This window comes from Balaenoptera ricei, chromosome 21, assembly GCF_028023285.1.
Source record: "Balaenoptera ricei isolate mBalRic1 chromosome 21, mBalRic1.hap2, whole genome shotgun sequence".
Taxonomy (NCBI): domain Eukaryota; kingdom Metazoa; phylum Chordata; class Mammalia; order Artiodactyla; family Balaenopteridae; genus Balaenoptera; species Balaenoptera ricei.
Genome location: NC_082659.1, coordinates 29,296,393 through 29,312,676, shown reverse-complemented (window position 1 = coordinate 29,312,676; position 16,284 = coordinate 29,296,393). Strand labels below are relative to the sequence as shown.

Below are 16,284 nucleotides of genomic sequence, written 5' to 3'. Positions count from 1 at the left end.
GGTTCAGCATTGCCAATTTGGTTGGGTTGATGATGGGACTTATGCAGATGTTCCTTTGTGGGGAGCAATGGGGAAAACAGAGGTTAGGGGAGAGAAATGTGTAGTTCTTAACAGGGATACAGAAATTCAACTCTGCAGAAAACTTTCTTTGCTGCTGGAGAGAGAGACCTGAAATGAAAGACAGCAAAGCTGTGAACTTTGCCCAGAATGAACCAGTCCTCAGCCCTGCCCGCTTCAGTTGTGACTGGGTGTACCCAGATGGCATCCTCATGCAAATGTGACAAATCAAGAAACAGAAACTCGTATGGAAGGTCCTTGGGAAGGTGACATAGAAGAAGAGGAGAAGGGGGACAAAGGAGTGTGAGGTTCAGCTTGAGAGAACGGGTCTGGTCTTGGGAAGCAGCTGCTGAAGCTCAGCTTATTTGTCTACAAATCCCTCCTAGTAAGGTAACAATTTTAAGAGATGGTGGAGGGAGGCTTTGACATTAAGGGATCTGGGGATGAGGAGATGAGTAAGAGAGTGATAAATTCAAGAAAATGGAGAGCTTTATAGGAGGGAAGGCAAGAGTCTGGTTGCAACATGGTGATTAAAATACCCACCTTTGACAGATGTAGGAGCCAGTAAACTTTAAAGCGTGTGTGTGTGTGTGTGTGTGTGTGTGTGTTGTCTGCTCTGACTTTTTGCAGCAATGCCATGAGGTGAGCAGGAAAAATATCTTATCCACAATTTAGGATGGTGCAAAGTTAAGCGACTCAAAGTCGCAAGATGGTAAGCGGTGAGTCTGGGTTCCAGTCACTCAGACTCCGTGTCTACTGTGTGTTCCTCTACAACACTGCTGGTACTTTACAGAACTGCTCAGAATGGATATAGTGGAGAGCAGGAAGGTCAGTGAAGAAAATCACACGTGCTTCCTCTTAAAAAGGTGGTGGGTTTTTTAGTGGGTTCGTTCTCTCGCCTTCTCCAATGGTGGCGGAGCCTCAGGACTCTGAAGGGGGCTTGTGTGACAATTAGGCAGCTGCCTGACCCATCATCATCATCATCGGAGGAGGGGAGCTACAGACTCCCCAGGATGCGCCTAGCCTCAAAGTGCACGAGGCCTTAGAGACCTCTGTTCCTGCCTCCATGAGGGCCTGGAAAGTCCAGGGGCTCCTTGGATTCCCTTTGTATCGATTCCAAGGGCCCTGCCAGACAATTCAGATTGCACAGAATCCTTTGTGCACACCCCCCCAGGATGCTTGCACATTCGTCACTCACTCAAAACATATTAAATCCTTTCAATGTGTCTCTCTTTTTGTTCTCCTGGGTTTTTTTGAGGTTTTCTTTTTTTTTTTTTTTCAAATTTCTCAGTTTTTTAGGAAGCAAATATGATACATTCACCTCCAAATGTGGAGATGTCTCAGCGAGAGGCACTCCGAGAAAATGCCTTTGAAAACGGCATTTGTTGGCTCACTGGAGCCAGACGCAGCCACCTCAGCTCTTGCCTGAAACCCAAACAGGGTGACTGCCAGTCAGGGGTTCCAACCAGCTGGAGGAATTGGCCTAAACCATCTGACAAAAGGGATCCCTTTTCCTCAACAGCAGCTTCTCCATCTCTCTCTCTCTCTCCTTTTTTTTTGCTCGAGAATGCACAGTTTTGCATTTGCCCTTCATACAAATAACTGGAGGGTGGGAATTATTCAGAAAGCTCGTGTTCGACACCCCATCTGTTCATTCCTGACAGCAATATATAATATAAGGCTATAAAAACTTGAAAAATAATGCAACATAAAAAGGGATTGACTCAGCTCCAAGAGGCCATAAATGGTAACAAATACCACTGGATGATTTATTTCATGCTGTAATCTTTACAGTAAGTCATCTTTCAGACATTTCCTTGTGACAGGTTTTAATAATATTAATGCCCAGAGCAATCCAAATCATCGCCAATAGACGTATTTATCAAGCTGTCAATCCGAGTAAATGAAATTCTATAGGCAATAATGTAACATGTTTAAAAGAAGCTAATAAAACAAGTCAGCAGAGAAATATTACTTCAAAGTATTCTCTCCCTCTAATCCAGTCCTGTATGTTATACAGCCAAAATGCAAATCTTTCCATACTTGATTTATTGCTCCAAAAATACCAATGACCTTTTCCCAAGCTTCTGGATATTCGCTCTCACACATTCATAAAGCCTGCAGTGCAGTGCATTCTGCCAGAGCTCTGAACTCCGGAGTGCTTAGCATTTATTGTTTTGTTTGTCTTGCTTCTACGCAGGTACTTGATTGGCAGCTGCAGTGAATAACATCTAAGTTTCCAAGGCTTATTAAAATGTAACAGCTATCTGAGCCATAAACCAAGCTTTACGACACCCACTCTAGGAGGGCCTTCAAGAATACCTAAGAAAGTGACTTCATGGTTTACCAGCGGCCACGTAAATTTTATGTGAGGGAAAGCCAACCTGTGTTTTCCTTCCATCGCGTGTGCTTTGTGCTAATTACTTCTCATTCATGCAGGTCACACTATGCCAGCTGTCAAAGCATTTGGCATTTCAAACACAGCTCCAGATCTGCTTCCTGCAGGAAGCCCTCCTTATTAATTTCACTAATTTTCTGATCTCTAGCACAGTGCCTGACCCACCCCTCAACCCAACTTTCTAATGAATGAATCTCTGAAAGCACAATGCACACCCAAGGTGCTCACCAGACATTAGATGGAAATATGCATTGCATTGATTTATTCGATTCATTCTACAGTTAACTGACGCCTCGTTTTTTTCTGGCTTCTCACACACATGCTCCTTGAGGACAGATTTAGTGTTTAATGGGCACCATGAGTGTTTCCTATACCACTGGGTACCCTGTAGGTTTATGACACACATGCACACACACACACACACATATACACATATATGAATGATATACACATATGTATCATGTATCTATGCATACAAATGTATATGCATCATGTATATCATACATATATATACACATACACATATATATATTGTAATTGACATGATATTGTTTAAATGTATTTATTTATTATGATTATGGTCTTATGTTTATTTGGAGTAAATCCTTCAAGATGTCTATGAGACACAAACATGAGAAGGGAAGCACATTCTAGGTATACGCACAGGCCCAACACAGGAAAAGAAGTATGATGTGTATTTTCAGAAGTGAAAGAATATAATATTGTTCAAATTCAGAGGACTTTTGTGAGAGGCAGGGGCCATACCATGAAGGGCATTGTTAAAGATTTTGAGCTCATTCCTAAAGACACTGAAAACCCACTGAAGAGAAGCAAAATTGTCATATTTTCATTTTTCATACGTCATTCTATGTATGATACAGGAATAGAAAAGAAGGCACAAGAGGAGATGTGGGGAGACCAGGTCAAAGGCCATTTCAGTAATGGCCTAAGAAGGAAAGATGGCAGCTTGGCCTGGGATTAGAATTAGAGATGGAAAGGGTATAGAGATGCAAGATACTTTTAGAGGTAAAACAGAGAAAACAATGAGACTTGGTGGAACTTAGGTGAGAAACCCGTCTCACAGCATCCACACTTGACTCTTCAACCCCTACCAGGACTGCCAGCCCAGGTGTTGGCTGATGATAAACCCGGCTAGGTTCACTGTTCGTTTTGCCTTTGTGTTTGCCTACCTCACCGTGTGTTTTGAGTGCAGTTAATAGACGCAGGCTAGAAAGCAGGTATTTGGGGAAAGTTTTCATTTTATAATTTTTTTCCCTAATTTGGCACAGGGATATCGTTCCAGAATCTGGTTACTTTTCCTACATCTCTATTTCTTCTCTTGCCTCCTCTTCCTTTCAACATTAGCACTCCCGTCACTGTACATCCCTTATGTACACTGTGAGGCTCAGAGTGGAGACAAGCCAGCCAGGGGGGCTATTAGATCGTGGGTGTGGGTCGGGAGACGTTTCAAAGCAGCCTTCTGTCCCCAAAGTTGATATATCCACGCATATACACACCCATTCTCCTGGGAATTAGTTTCCTTCCGTCTCTACTCTTCTGCTATTTCTTGGCTTGGGAAAAAAATACACCTGGACAAATACTATGACAAGATTCAGTGGCTGAAATGGTTAAAATGAAGAAGAGCAAAGAAGGAGCCAGGCAAAGGAGGTCATGCCACAGATCTGGAGGTGGAGATGGGAATATCTGGTGAGAGAGTGGTTGATTAAGAACAATTTTCCTTTACACTCCTTCCCCCCAAGAAAGAAAAGGGTTCTAGGTGGGAAAGTGGACCTTGAAAAACCATCTGGTTGACACTCTGCTTATGTGGATTATAAAAACATGTTTCTCCTGGTCATCTGACCGAAACCTTTAACTTTGAGAGCAGATGAATGTAAGCTCACCCAGGATGGTTTCCGCCTGTTTTATTCTTTAGTATGTTCACCATTTTTTCCCTACAAATTAGCTGTTAAAAAAAAACCCCACAGAATCCGTATGGAGAAGTCAGAGCCTTGTGCCACTAGGTTCATTGATTTTCTTCCTTCCTTCCTTCCTTCCTTCCTTCCTTCCTTCCTTCCTTCCTCCCTCCCTCCCTTCCTGTCTTTTTTCCCCTTCCTTCAGAGTGTCTTCCTGGGTGAGCTGAAGGGATGCAAATGGAAATCAGTTACTCTGGGTGGAGTGTGAGTCCTGAGAACTCCTCTTGGAAGAATGAGCTCATAGGACAAGCAGATACTTGACCTGGCCTTACAAATCCTTTCCAGTTGTCTTTACCTCTGAGCCATCTCTAAGCCTCCTAATACTGGTTTCTGATACTGATCCAAAACAAGGGTTTCTCAAAGGAGTAAAACAGAAGTGGGAAAAAAAGGAAACACGTCACCCATGGTCCTGGCAGCTGAATACCTACACTGTGGGCTAAAGCTAAAACCAGGGATATTTAGAAAGGTCCAAGAATATTCAGATATATGCCCAAGCAGTGTAAAAGACAGGCACCAGGCTTGGCTGATTGCAATATCTAACGGAATATTTCAGTACAGAAGCAAATCTAGCTAATTGGTATGAAAATGTTTTTTTATGAAATATTTTAAGGACTGGAAATATTAATATGTCCTTTACTTGTAACAAAATGCAAGCATAAAGGTATTAATCATAATGATCACATCAATACAAAAATAAAAACTGAGAGCGTTTTATTTATTAATGTTGGAAGACCATTTGCACTGCTTTCCGTTACTGAGCCTCACCAATGGATTAAGGGGCTAGTTTGAATTAAAGTCTGTTGTTTGCCTCTCCTCATTTCAACCTCTCCTAGATCTTCTTGTAAACATGTACATCTGCAATGTATGTGTGTACAGGAGTGTATAAAGTATAAATGTGTAAAGTGAACCATATACAGATATAGGCACAGATATGTGTGATTTACTTTACCGATTGATTCTTATACAGCAACACCAGAAACTTCCCCCAAAGACTAATTTATCTGCAATATATGCGTTAGCAATTCTAAAAGATATGTATTAAAAATTTCTTCCATTATCTAAACTGAACATTTTAGGAGAAGTTTGAGTCTGAAAATGGCATCTCTTCTCACACTTATAACTTGCTTTACGATTTTTTTTTAAACTAGCTTTTCCCCACTGGCACCTTAAACACGGATGAGCTATAATAATAGCTACATTTTATGATCAGAAAGCAGGGAGGCAGCAAGCCGTCTGGATTAAAATTGGAACTGGGGTTAGAATCACAGCCTCGGGAAGAGGGGCAGAGCCTCGCCTGACCCACGGAGGCTCCAGCGGCAGAGAAAGCCCCCCAGCGAAGGCCAGTGGTGACACCCGTGCCATCTTGTCTGAAGACAGAGCTGTGTTCCCAACACAACACTGGGAGTAGAAGAAACTCCAGGTTTTAAAATGAAAAAAAAAAGGGGGGGGGGATTATTTCTTGTCTTTACATAAGGATTCTCCATCAAGTTACATAAAATAACTATTCATTTAGAGCAATAAACAGAATAATAGTAAGAAAAAATATGTGATGTCTACATGTTTTAAGAAACATGACTATTGCTTAAAGAGAGACGGGCTCATAAATAAAAAAGAATGGTGACGACTCGGCTTTTCCTGGGGCTCTGAGGGGAACAGAGTAGGTTTCCAGGGTTTCCAGGTTATTTGGTTCACTTTTTAGCACTATCTGCAGCAATATTTCAGAGCAAAATAAGGAGAATACCTGTTCCTTTTCATTTAGCAGCAGCAAAGGTTATAGGGAAAAAAAATAAATAAGAAATATGTAATCCCCGTGGTGTAATCCCAGGGTATGGAAACTCACTTCTCTTAAATACCTCCCTCTGGCGTAATTGACTTTTCATGTGCATTTTAATTATGATATTTTAGCAGGTTGCAAGAGAATTTTTTTTCTTCTGCTGTTGTTGTAAATTATGGTTTGGAAAAAAAAAGTGTTATAAATCTAATTACATTTTCACTTATATTAACAAGTCAGCACAATCTTCCAGCATGTTTACCAAGCAATTCCAATATTTACAGCTGACCTAATTGGTTGTGGGGTAGAAGCAATGAACAGTATTTTATTGTCCTGATAGCTGTGCATGTGCTGAAGACAGCTGCTAAGGTGTAAAGCTACCCGGTGACCCTGAAGTTTTGCCTGCCCTGTGTTTGCCTTCATCAACCAGCTGTAAAACAGGATAGAAAGCAGGAGGGAAAGAGAAAGGGTTTCTGCGGTGGGGAGGGAAGGAGTTTGTTAAAGATGTCTTCTCTGAATCCCCTTTTGGCAAGAAAGATTTTTCCAGTTATTTGGGGGCTGTTATAGACTCAAAAGTTAACTTGTTCTTGGCAAGTTTGTATAAAAAGTTATAAATAACTGCATGAAAGCCAGTAATATCTTAGGTCAACATCCCTGATATTTGATGCTAAGTTGAAGCCAATCTTGGTCCTGTCCTTGAATTTCACTGTCAAAGCCCATGTAGTCTTCAGAACCCCAGCATGGGTCTAACACAGGCTGGAAATTCTTATATTCTCACGTCCTTAGAGAACAGGCTAAAAACAAAGAATGCTCCTACCAGGCAAAGACCATATTGCTTCATGGGGAGACAGGAACTGGGTCTACCTCTCACGTTACTCACGGTGAGTTCTGCTGCAGCTTTACCACCCCTCAGATTTAAATGAAGATCACTTTTATCTCTAAGGCCTCTGTCTTTCCTACTAATGCTATTGGTGTTAACACAAATGTAGAATGCCAGTACAATTTTAGCAGAGAGCTGCTTTGAAGTGAGTCTCCAGACCATGGGTTCAATTACTGTGTGGGCCAATCTTGTCTTCTGGGTCATGATAATGATAACAATAATAAATATTAATTTATTGAGCGCTTACTCTCTGCCAGGAACTCTGCCAAGAGTCTAACATTCAGTCTTCTCATCAGCCCTGTGAGATTGGTACCACCTGTTTTACAGATGGAAGAGCTAAGCCCCAGAGCAGTGAGTGACTGGGTCACCATCATACAGCATGGAAGTCACCGAGCTGAGATAGGACCCTGGCCTGTCCATCTCTGGAGTTCCCACCGTAGCCTTGGCAGTGGGTGGCCTCCTTCTTTATCACTCTTGCCTCAACCTAAAAACTAAGACAGCACTGCACACAATAAACTTTGAGGTGTGGTTTTAGATGCACCCAGGATGCCCTTACCAAACGTTGCCTAGAATAACACCTCCCCTTCAGAAATCTCCCACATAGGACTCTGTCCCTTAGCTGAAGTCCTTGATCCTCATGAAAGTAGAACTACCCCTGGAAGGATTAATACTGTAAACTTCTGTTTTCGCAAGTGATGGTTCAAATAGTAGATGTTGACGGGGATGGGAAGTAGCTGGAAATTGTAAGTCCTGAGTAGAGGTGACGGTGGGCATCAAACAGAGGGCACAGAATGCAGAATGAAAAGTCTGTGGCAACTGCCTAAGTCACATTTACTTTTTCCCTAGGCATGTCCTTAGTCCCTGAATAGAGTTTTACTTAGAAACAGTGACTAAGCCTCCCATAATCTTCACCTTTGTCTTGTTGAGTTAGTTGGTCTTTTATATATGACCCTAAACAGACAAGGTCTCATCCCTGCCTTTTAGGAGACTGTAAGTGAGAAGAATGAAAACATGTAAAAACTAACTACTTAATGCAAATAAATACATACACACAGTAAATAATCAGTTGTCCTACAGGAATTTTCATTCCTGTATTACCCGGGCTGCTTCCTCATCTTACCATCCAGCTAAATCAATGGAAATTTCTGTACCCGTAAGTCCTAGGAGACTGTGACTTTATTTTTCTTAAGACCTGTCCACATATTCACAGAGAGGTTTAAAAAGGGCTTTTGTCTCTCTTTCATTACAGCCTTCTAAGCTAGTCAAACAGACAGGGCGAGGAAGACAAGAGTAATGAAAGGAATATGTTGAATTGTCCATGGTATTACTCTGACACTTTTATGAAGCCTAAAGCTATTTTGTCTTCTATTTTTAAGTAATGAGAATAAAATATTGTTTTTTAATATAAAGAACTCATTTATTCAATACATATCTGATGAATTATTCCTATACAGGCAGACCTCAGGGATATTGCCGGTTCATTTCCAGGCGACCACAATAAAATGAATATCGCAGTAAAGCAAGCCACACTAATTTTTTGGTTTTCCAGCACATGTAAAAGTTACGTTTACACTGCACTGTAGTCTATTAAGTGTGCAATAGCATTATGTCTAAAAAGTGTACATCCTTCAATTAAAAATATTTCGTTGATAAAAAATTCCAACCATCACCTGAAACTTCAGTGAGTTGTAATCTTTTTGCTGCTAAAGGGTCCTGCCTCCATGGTGGTGGCGGCTCACTGATCGGGGTGATGGTTGCTGAAGGCTGGGTGGCCGTGGCAGTTTCCTAAAAGGAGACAGCACTGACGTCTGCCACATCGGCTTCCCTGTAGCACGCAAAGCTGCTTGTTAGCGTTTTACCCACGGCAGAACTTTCAAAACTGGAGTCAGTCCTCTCAAACCCTGCTGCTACTTTACCAACTAAGTTTATTTAACATTCTAGATCCTTTGTGGTCATTTCAGCCATCTTCACAGCATCTTAACCAGGAGTAGATTCCATCTCAAGAAACCACTTTCTTTGCTCATCCATGAGAAGCAACTCCTCATCCATACAAGTTTATCGTGAGATTGCAGCAATTCAGTACCATCTTCAGGATCCACTTCTAATTCTAGTTCTCTTGCTATTTCCATCACATCTGAAGTTACTTCCTCCACTGCAGTCTTGAATCTCTCAAAGTCATCCATGAGGGCTGGAATCAACTTCTTCCAAACTCCTCTTCATATTGATATTGTAACCTCTTCCCATGAATCATGAATGTTCTTAATGGCATTAAGAATAGTGAATTCTTTCCAGGAGGCTTTCAATTTATTTTGCCAAGATCCATCACAGGAATCACCATGTATGGCAGCTATAGCATTACAAAATGTATTTCCTAAATAATAAGACTTGAAAGTCAAAATTACTCCTTGATCCATGGGCTGCAGAATGGATGTTGTGTCAGCAGGCATGAAGACAACATTAATCTTGTCCATCTTCATCAGAGCTCTTGGGTGACCAGGTGCATTATCAATTAGCAGAAATATTTTGAAAGAATAATTTACTAAGAAGTAGGTCGTAAGAGCGGGCTTAAAATATTCAGTAAACCATGTTGTAAAGAGATGTGCTGTCGCCCAGGCTTTGATGTTTTCATTTATAGAGCACAGGCAGGGTAGATTTAGCATAATTTTTAAAGGTCCTAGAATTTTCAGAAAGGTAAATGGCCTCAATTTAGAGTTACCAGCTGCGTTAGCCCCTAACAAGAGAGTCAGCCTGTCCTTTGACGTTTTGAAGCCAGGCATTGACTTCTCCTCTCTGGCTATCAAAATCCTAGGGCATCTTCTTCCATTACAAGGCTGTTTCATCCACACTGAAAATCTGTTCTATAGTGCAGTCACCTGCATGAATTATCTTAGCTAGATTTTCTGGAAACTTCCTGCAATTTTACATCAGCACTTGCTGCTTCACCTTGCACTTTGATGTTGTGGAGATGGCTGCTTTTCTTAAACCTCATGAACTAACCTCTGCTGGCTTCAAACTTCTTCTGCAGCTTCCTCACCTGTCCCAGCCTTCACAGAATGGGAGAGGGTTCTGGATTAGGCTTTAAAGGAATGTTGTGGCTGGTTTGATTTTCTACCCAGACCACTGAAACTTTCTCCATATCAGCAATAAGACTGTTTCACTTTCTTATCATTCGTGTGTTCACCGGGGCACCGCTTTTAATTTTTTTCAAGAACTTTTCCTTCACATCCACAACTTGACTGTTTGGCACATGAGGCCTAGCTTTTGACCTGTCTCTGCTTTCGACATGCTTTCCTCACTAAGCTTAATCGTTTCCGGGTTTTGATTTAAAGTGAGAGACGTCGACTCTTCATGTCACTTGAACACTTAGAGGCCACTGCAGGGTTATTAATTGGCCTAATTTCAATATTGCTGTATCTCAGGGAAGAGGGAGGCCCGAGGAGAGGGAGGGAGATGGGGGAACAGCTGGTCGGTGGAGCAGTCGGAACACACACAACATTTATCAATTAAGTTCATAGTCTTAAATGGGTGAGGTTCATGGTGCCCCAAAACAATTACAATAGCAACGTCAAAGACCACTGATCACAGATCACCATAACAAATATAATCATGAAGAGTTTGAAATATTACAAGAATTATCAAAATGACACAGATACACAAAGTGAACAAATGCTGTTGGAAGAATGGCACCAACAGACTTGCTTTGATGTGGGGTGGCCACAGACCTTCAATTTGTAGAAAATGCAGTATCTGGAAAGCGCAGTTAAACAAGGTATGCCTATCTATATGGTACTTTGCTAGAGTCATGGCACACCGCTTCTCAAGAAATCTGATTTCTGCCTATAGGTACAGGACAAGAACTAGAAGGGCGGTATTTAGAGGATCTAAAAGAAAGCATCTACTAATTCTTTCCTTATTCTTATTCTTTTATTCTTCTATTCCCTGGTACCCTAACTCTTTCATCTGTCTTTGGAACTCAGGCTCGTGGTACTTAAAAATAGCACTTCTAGATGTGTCTGTGTCTATCTTTATACCTATCCCCGTATCTATACCTATAATTGAACATAGATACATTTGCCTTACTGTTTTCTTTGAACTGTTAATTGAGACTTGATGAAGATGCTTACTAAACTTCATGGCCGAAATACACCCCTGCTAGTGATTCCTATGTATCCAAATAACACCAATTGAAATGAGGAAGGCATCTTCAGAGGTTCTGAAATGTAAGGTAGGAAACCACAGGATTGGGAACATAAGTGCTACCTGGACTCTTGGAGAAAGGTAACTTGGGGATGAATTACTGGCTATACGGCATTAAGTAAACATGGACTCTAGAACATGATTTGAAATCCTACAGTAAGAGAATACTCAATAAGCATGCATGAAGGAAAAAAATCAAAGACTGCTTCTGATTTACTGGTCGTGGACCATACTGTACTCAAACAGAAAAGCCTATGCTTGTCTAGAGGAAAAGTTATTTTAAAAGCTTAATATGGCAGAAAGGGGGAAAAAAAGTACCTGCTCAGATCATCTCATTTGATTAGTTTCTGCAGAAAGCTCAGATAGGATGTGGAGAGAGAAGAACCACGTATGGTGATTCGTATCCAAGCTTCTCCCCCTGGAAAGACCCTGGAAGCTGGTCCTCAGTAGGAGTTCAGGCATCTCTGAGGTTAAAAGATGGTGTTTCTCTTGCCTGGATCATCTGGGGCACAGAATTCAATAAATGTGAAGAGCTGAGAATAGAAAGAGAAGAAGGGCTCAGCTTCCTTCCCTAACATCAGTCTGTGTGTGTGTGTGTGTGTGTGTGTGTGTGTGTGTGTGTGTGTAAGGGGCATAGTACTCGAAAGTGAGAACTTGTAGGAACAGATGTCCCAGGAGCCATGCCTGGCAGAGGATGCCCTGGCAGTCCTTCTGATGGACTGTAATTTGCTCAGAAACTGAAGACTGCTGTGGGATCAGCTGGAAGACGCTGGGAAAGAGCTAAGGAAGGAGCTGGAACCGCCATGGAAAGAGTGTTCTGGAGGGGAAATGGCAAGCAACAGACAGACTTGGGCGCAACAAAGTGAGTGCGCCAGTGGGAAGTACCACATTAGGTATCTTCACTGAAAACCCTGTTGATCTGCTCCATTGAGCTGACACTCTGTGGATGGGGGGCTGTAGACAGTGCATGAAATTTTGGAAGGTCTTAAACTTCAAGCCCTCTCCCCTTGAATGAGAAAGAAATTGGCTGCAGAAGCATGGGAATCTACGAGCCAGGGAAATGATGGCAGAGGTGGTGGGCGGGGCACAGAGCCACAAGCAGGGAACCCTTTTTCACTTGCCCAATTTTTACTAGATAAGAATTTAATCTGTTTTATCTCATTCAATCCTCACAAATAACAGTTCAATTATTTCGGTTCTAATGTTATCTCTGTTTTGAAGATGAGGAAACCGAAGCCTAAAGGCTGAGGAAGGTGGTGATCTAGGGCTCATGCCTGCTGTGGGGCAATGCTCATGGCCGGTATTGATGGGCCACTTGCCTTTTAAAGAGCTAAGGCTGGACCGGACATCAGGAAAGAGAGAACAAAATACTACGCATGGTCTCTGGTATCTCTAAAAGGAAACGGGGCAGTATGAAGGCAAAGCTGATGCTATAAATGCAATCTTAGTCACAGGTTTCACAGAGACAAAGTGGGAAGGGAAACTGTGTGGAAACTTATTTAGGCTTCAGTAGAGTCTGTAAGGGTTGAAATTAGGCAGACCCAGAGGGAGGGTTTCTAGGGAAGGGCTGATATTCCCAAAGAAGACAAACCTTTCTATTAGAATTGGTTTCCTCTCCTTACCCAGATCTATCAGACACTACTTGGAAATTTCTGCCTCTCCTTGTTTCACTGATTAGCGATCTACCCATGTCCACTTGAGTTTAGAAACACCCACTTTTCAAAATACTGAATGACTTAGTATGGTTGTTGTGTTACTGGCCAGTCACAACATGAGTTAGTTGTATCTAAATCTTTTCTTTCTAATATCTAATCAAAACCGGGTTTCCTGAAGAAGTGGATTTTGATAGAGACAGAAAATAGTCAACAACTGTACAACAGTAAAATGGTCAGAACTTTCCTAAGCTCACCCAAAGTGGGGTGGCCACAGTAAAGAAACTGGAAGTGAGGGCAAAGGGGCTCCAAGAGGGTTTGAGAGGCATTTTTATTTATCACCACATTTTGCATAGGTTTAGGTCTAAGCTTATCACCCTGAAAAAAGTCAGAGGAAATATTCATCTTCCCCCTCTCGTATTATATGACCTCTCGATTTAAGGAAGCAGAACGCTGGTGAACAGAACTAGTATTTGTCTATTTGCTCAATGAATACATATTCAACCACCATCTATTAAACAGAGTTTTGTGTGCTAGTCTGAGACCCAAACTGCTATTTATATGACGTTGCTTGTTGTTGCTTATTCTGTGGGAAAAGAAAGATACCAGGGATACAATGAAATATTGGACTATAAGTTTCGCCTAAGTTAGGGCTCTCTGTACTGCTTCGAGTACTGAGGATAGAAGATAGTAGTTTCTGAACTTACCAGAAAACCCACTAGTGGCCTGAAGATTACATCTTTAAAAGCACCAAGCCCACTGTCAGCAAAACTATAAATAATCGTAGGCTGGTTTTGGAGTGTGCATGTAATACTATTAACACATCGAAAATGGATCACAAATAGCGCCTACCACACATATTACATTTTTTCCTCAATAATGCCTACTTGTCTCTATTAAGCCATCAAGTCTATTTTACCACTCGCGATTGTTACTCAGGACATGTGTTTGCTAATTTGCTAGCTGGAATATCTTTGCCCTACAAAAAGAAAAACAACAAAAAACCCCCCAAAACCAGAAAACAAAACCCACCCTATTCTGTAGTCCCAAGTGGGAGCAGTACCTGTCATATATCCCATTAACACTGGATTTCAAACAACTGAGCTGACCACTCCCTTGAGGAAATATCACAGAAATTCACTCACAAATAGCACTTATCTGTCAACGTGCATACGACCATCTCATCAGCAGTCTGGCTTTGATTAGTTTTTTTTAAGCTCTGTAGTTCATGAGAATCTGTCTTGCTTTTGAATTAAGAGGTGCAAGTGAATAAGCATCATCTTTACAGATGATCTGGATGGCAAACTATCACTATCTTTGACCTTCTTTAGGGGCTTTAAAGCATATTCAGGGATCCCCCAGCCATAGAGAGGGCTGATGGGTCCAGGTTACAGATGGACCAGGCCATCTGGACCAACTCTCCTTTTAGATGCCTGCTTTAGGCCATTTCCTTATTTATCATAGACAATAAAGGGATTAAAGAAAATGGGGAAAACATCAGTAAGTTAAATGATTTTGTTTGTATAGCTGTGTTAAAGAATGGTGGGAAAAGTCAGTGAAACTCAATGGCTGAAATTGCATTTAAGGATCTTCTGTGGGTTTTGATTATCCATGACTTGCTAATCCTCTCTTATCACAGAGAAGACAAGGGAAAGAATAAATGAAAGCATAAACATGGTTGGAGCATTTTATGTGTTACCACATATGTTATCTTTATAGTCTCAAAACACTTTTCAGATTGGAATCATGTTTTTGCAACAACTTTGCATCAACGGAACATAACATACACGCATATATTCACACACATGCACAATACCAACAACCAAGAACATATTCTTGAGAAATCTGAGACGTTATTTCTCACTCCATCACGCATCCACACCTCTAGTCAGGCTACTCGGTACATGGAAGGCTCCATGTTTTCCCCATGCGTTGCCCGTGTTACGTTCTCCACAGGAACTGAGGTTCCCTTTCTCTTACCTTTCTCCAAATCCCACTTCCTATAGGAAACATTCTGGAACAATCCACCCAGCCCCCATTGACCTCTTCCTCTTTGATCTGCTGTCAGAATCATCAATGTAGCACTGGAAGGGATGCTGCCTCATTTGGCCTCTGATTTAATTTATCCGAATTCATCTTGTTTACCCAACTAGGTTGCATGGGGGTGGAAACATGATTTCTGCATCTAAGGGCACACCAGGCATAGTGCCTACTTAGCACACAGAGCTACTCAATACTTAGCTCTTTACCAACCATTTTAAAAAGAAAGAAAAATCTACAAATCCCAATGCTAACCCCTAGCTGTTCTGTTGTCATTAAGAGTGAGGCAAAATTCCTGAAATTCCATAGAACCTTTCCTCCAAACAGATGTTAATCCTTTCCCTCCCTTCCCACAGATTATCCCACTCAGATTTCATAAAATCCTGGAATGGAAGGCAGGGAAGGGCAGAAAACATAATTCCTAGATTTTTGTATTCCTCTTAGAAAGCACACACATGAAGCGGTGGCACCTTTGGTGGCTCAGATATTTGACGCCTGCCTCACCTGCTGGACAGGTACAGCAAAACCTCCGTTAACCAGACCCATCTATCCAGAATCGTCAGTTAAACAGAAGCATGATCCTTCATGCATTAAAAGAAAGAGGTGAATTATAGCAAAAACAGGATCAAGGATTTATTTCAAAATCCACATCCTTGGAGGGCTCTGCGCCTACTACATATTCAGTCCAATCTCGTACATCTTCCTAGATACGATAATTGATCACTGCAATAGTAAGGAACATTTAATGAATGCTTACTCTCAGTCAGGAATCAAGCAAAATGGTTTAAATACCTCATCTCATTCAGTCCTTACAAAGAACCTACAGAGTATTCATTACCATTATACTCATTTAAGATATCAAAACTGAGACACCTAGAAGTAATGCAAGCTACCCAAGATCGCACAGCTTAGGGAGGGCCAGCGTTTGCATGGAACATTGTGGGATGCCAGAGAAGACGATACAGTACTTACCCATTGCCAATCACAATTCTCAATCATGAAAGATTTTCCTGGTATTTTATAGCTACTAAATTGAAATGCTGCCAACACATGACAGAGTTATTCACAATAAGATTTGGGGTGACAGAAGTTTTAGATCAACCCTCTATTTAAAAATTATTCAATAAACAGATCACACTCTTCACCTCCAACCCTGCATTCTGCTTAATCGGGGTTATCTTGGAGTAGAGAGATGCAGGGAAAAGAGAGTAGGGGAGGAAGAATTTGTTGGCCCTATTTTGCAGATTTAAAAACCAAAAGCAATCTCATCAACAATTTGTTGGAAATAAGGCATGGATTAATAATAGAAAAAACAT

The 16,284-nt window shown here is 41.4% G+C and overlaps 1 protein-coding gene across 1 annotated transcript in view; it reads right to left on the bottom strand.

The window, feature by feature from the left end:
- The window catches only part of KCNU1 (potassium calcium-activated channel subfamily U member 1), a 135,165-nt gene that overhangs the window by 51,675 nt on the left and 67,206 nt on the right, over positions 1 to 16,284 (bottom strand). Inside the window, exon 19 of the mRNA XM_059909343.1 lies at positions 301 to 314. Coding sequence (XP_059765326.1) covers positions 301 to 314 — 14 coding nt within the window. The remainder of the gene's footprint in view (positions 1 to 300; positions 315 to 16,284) is intronic.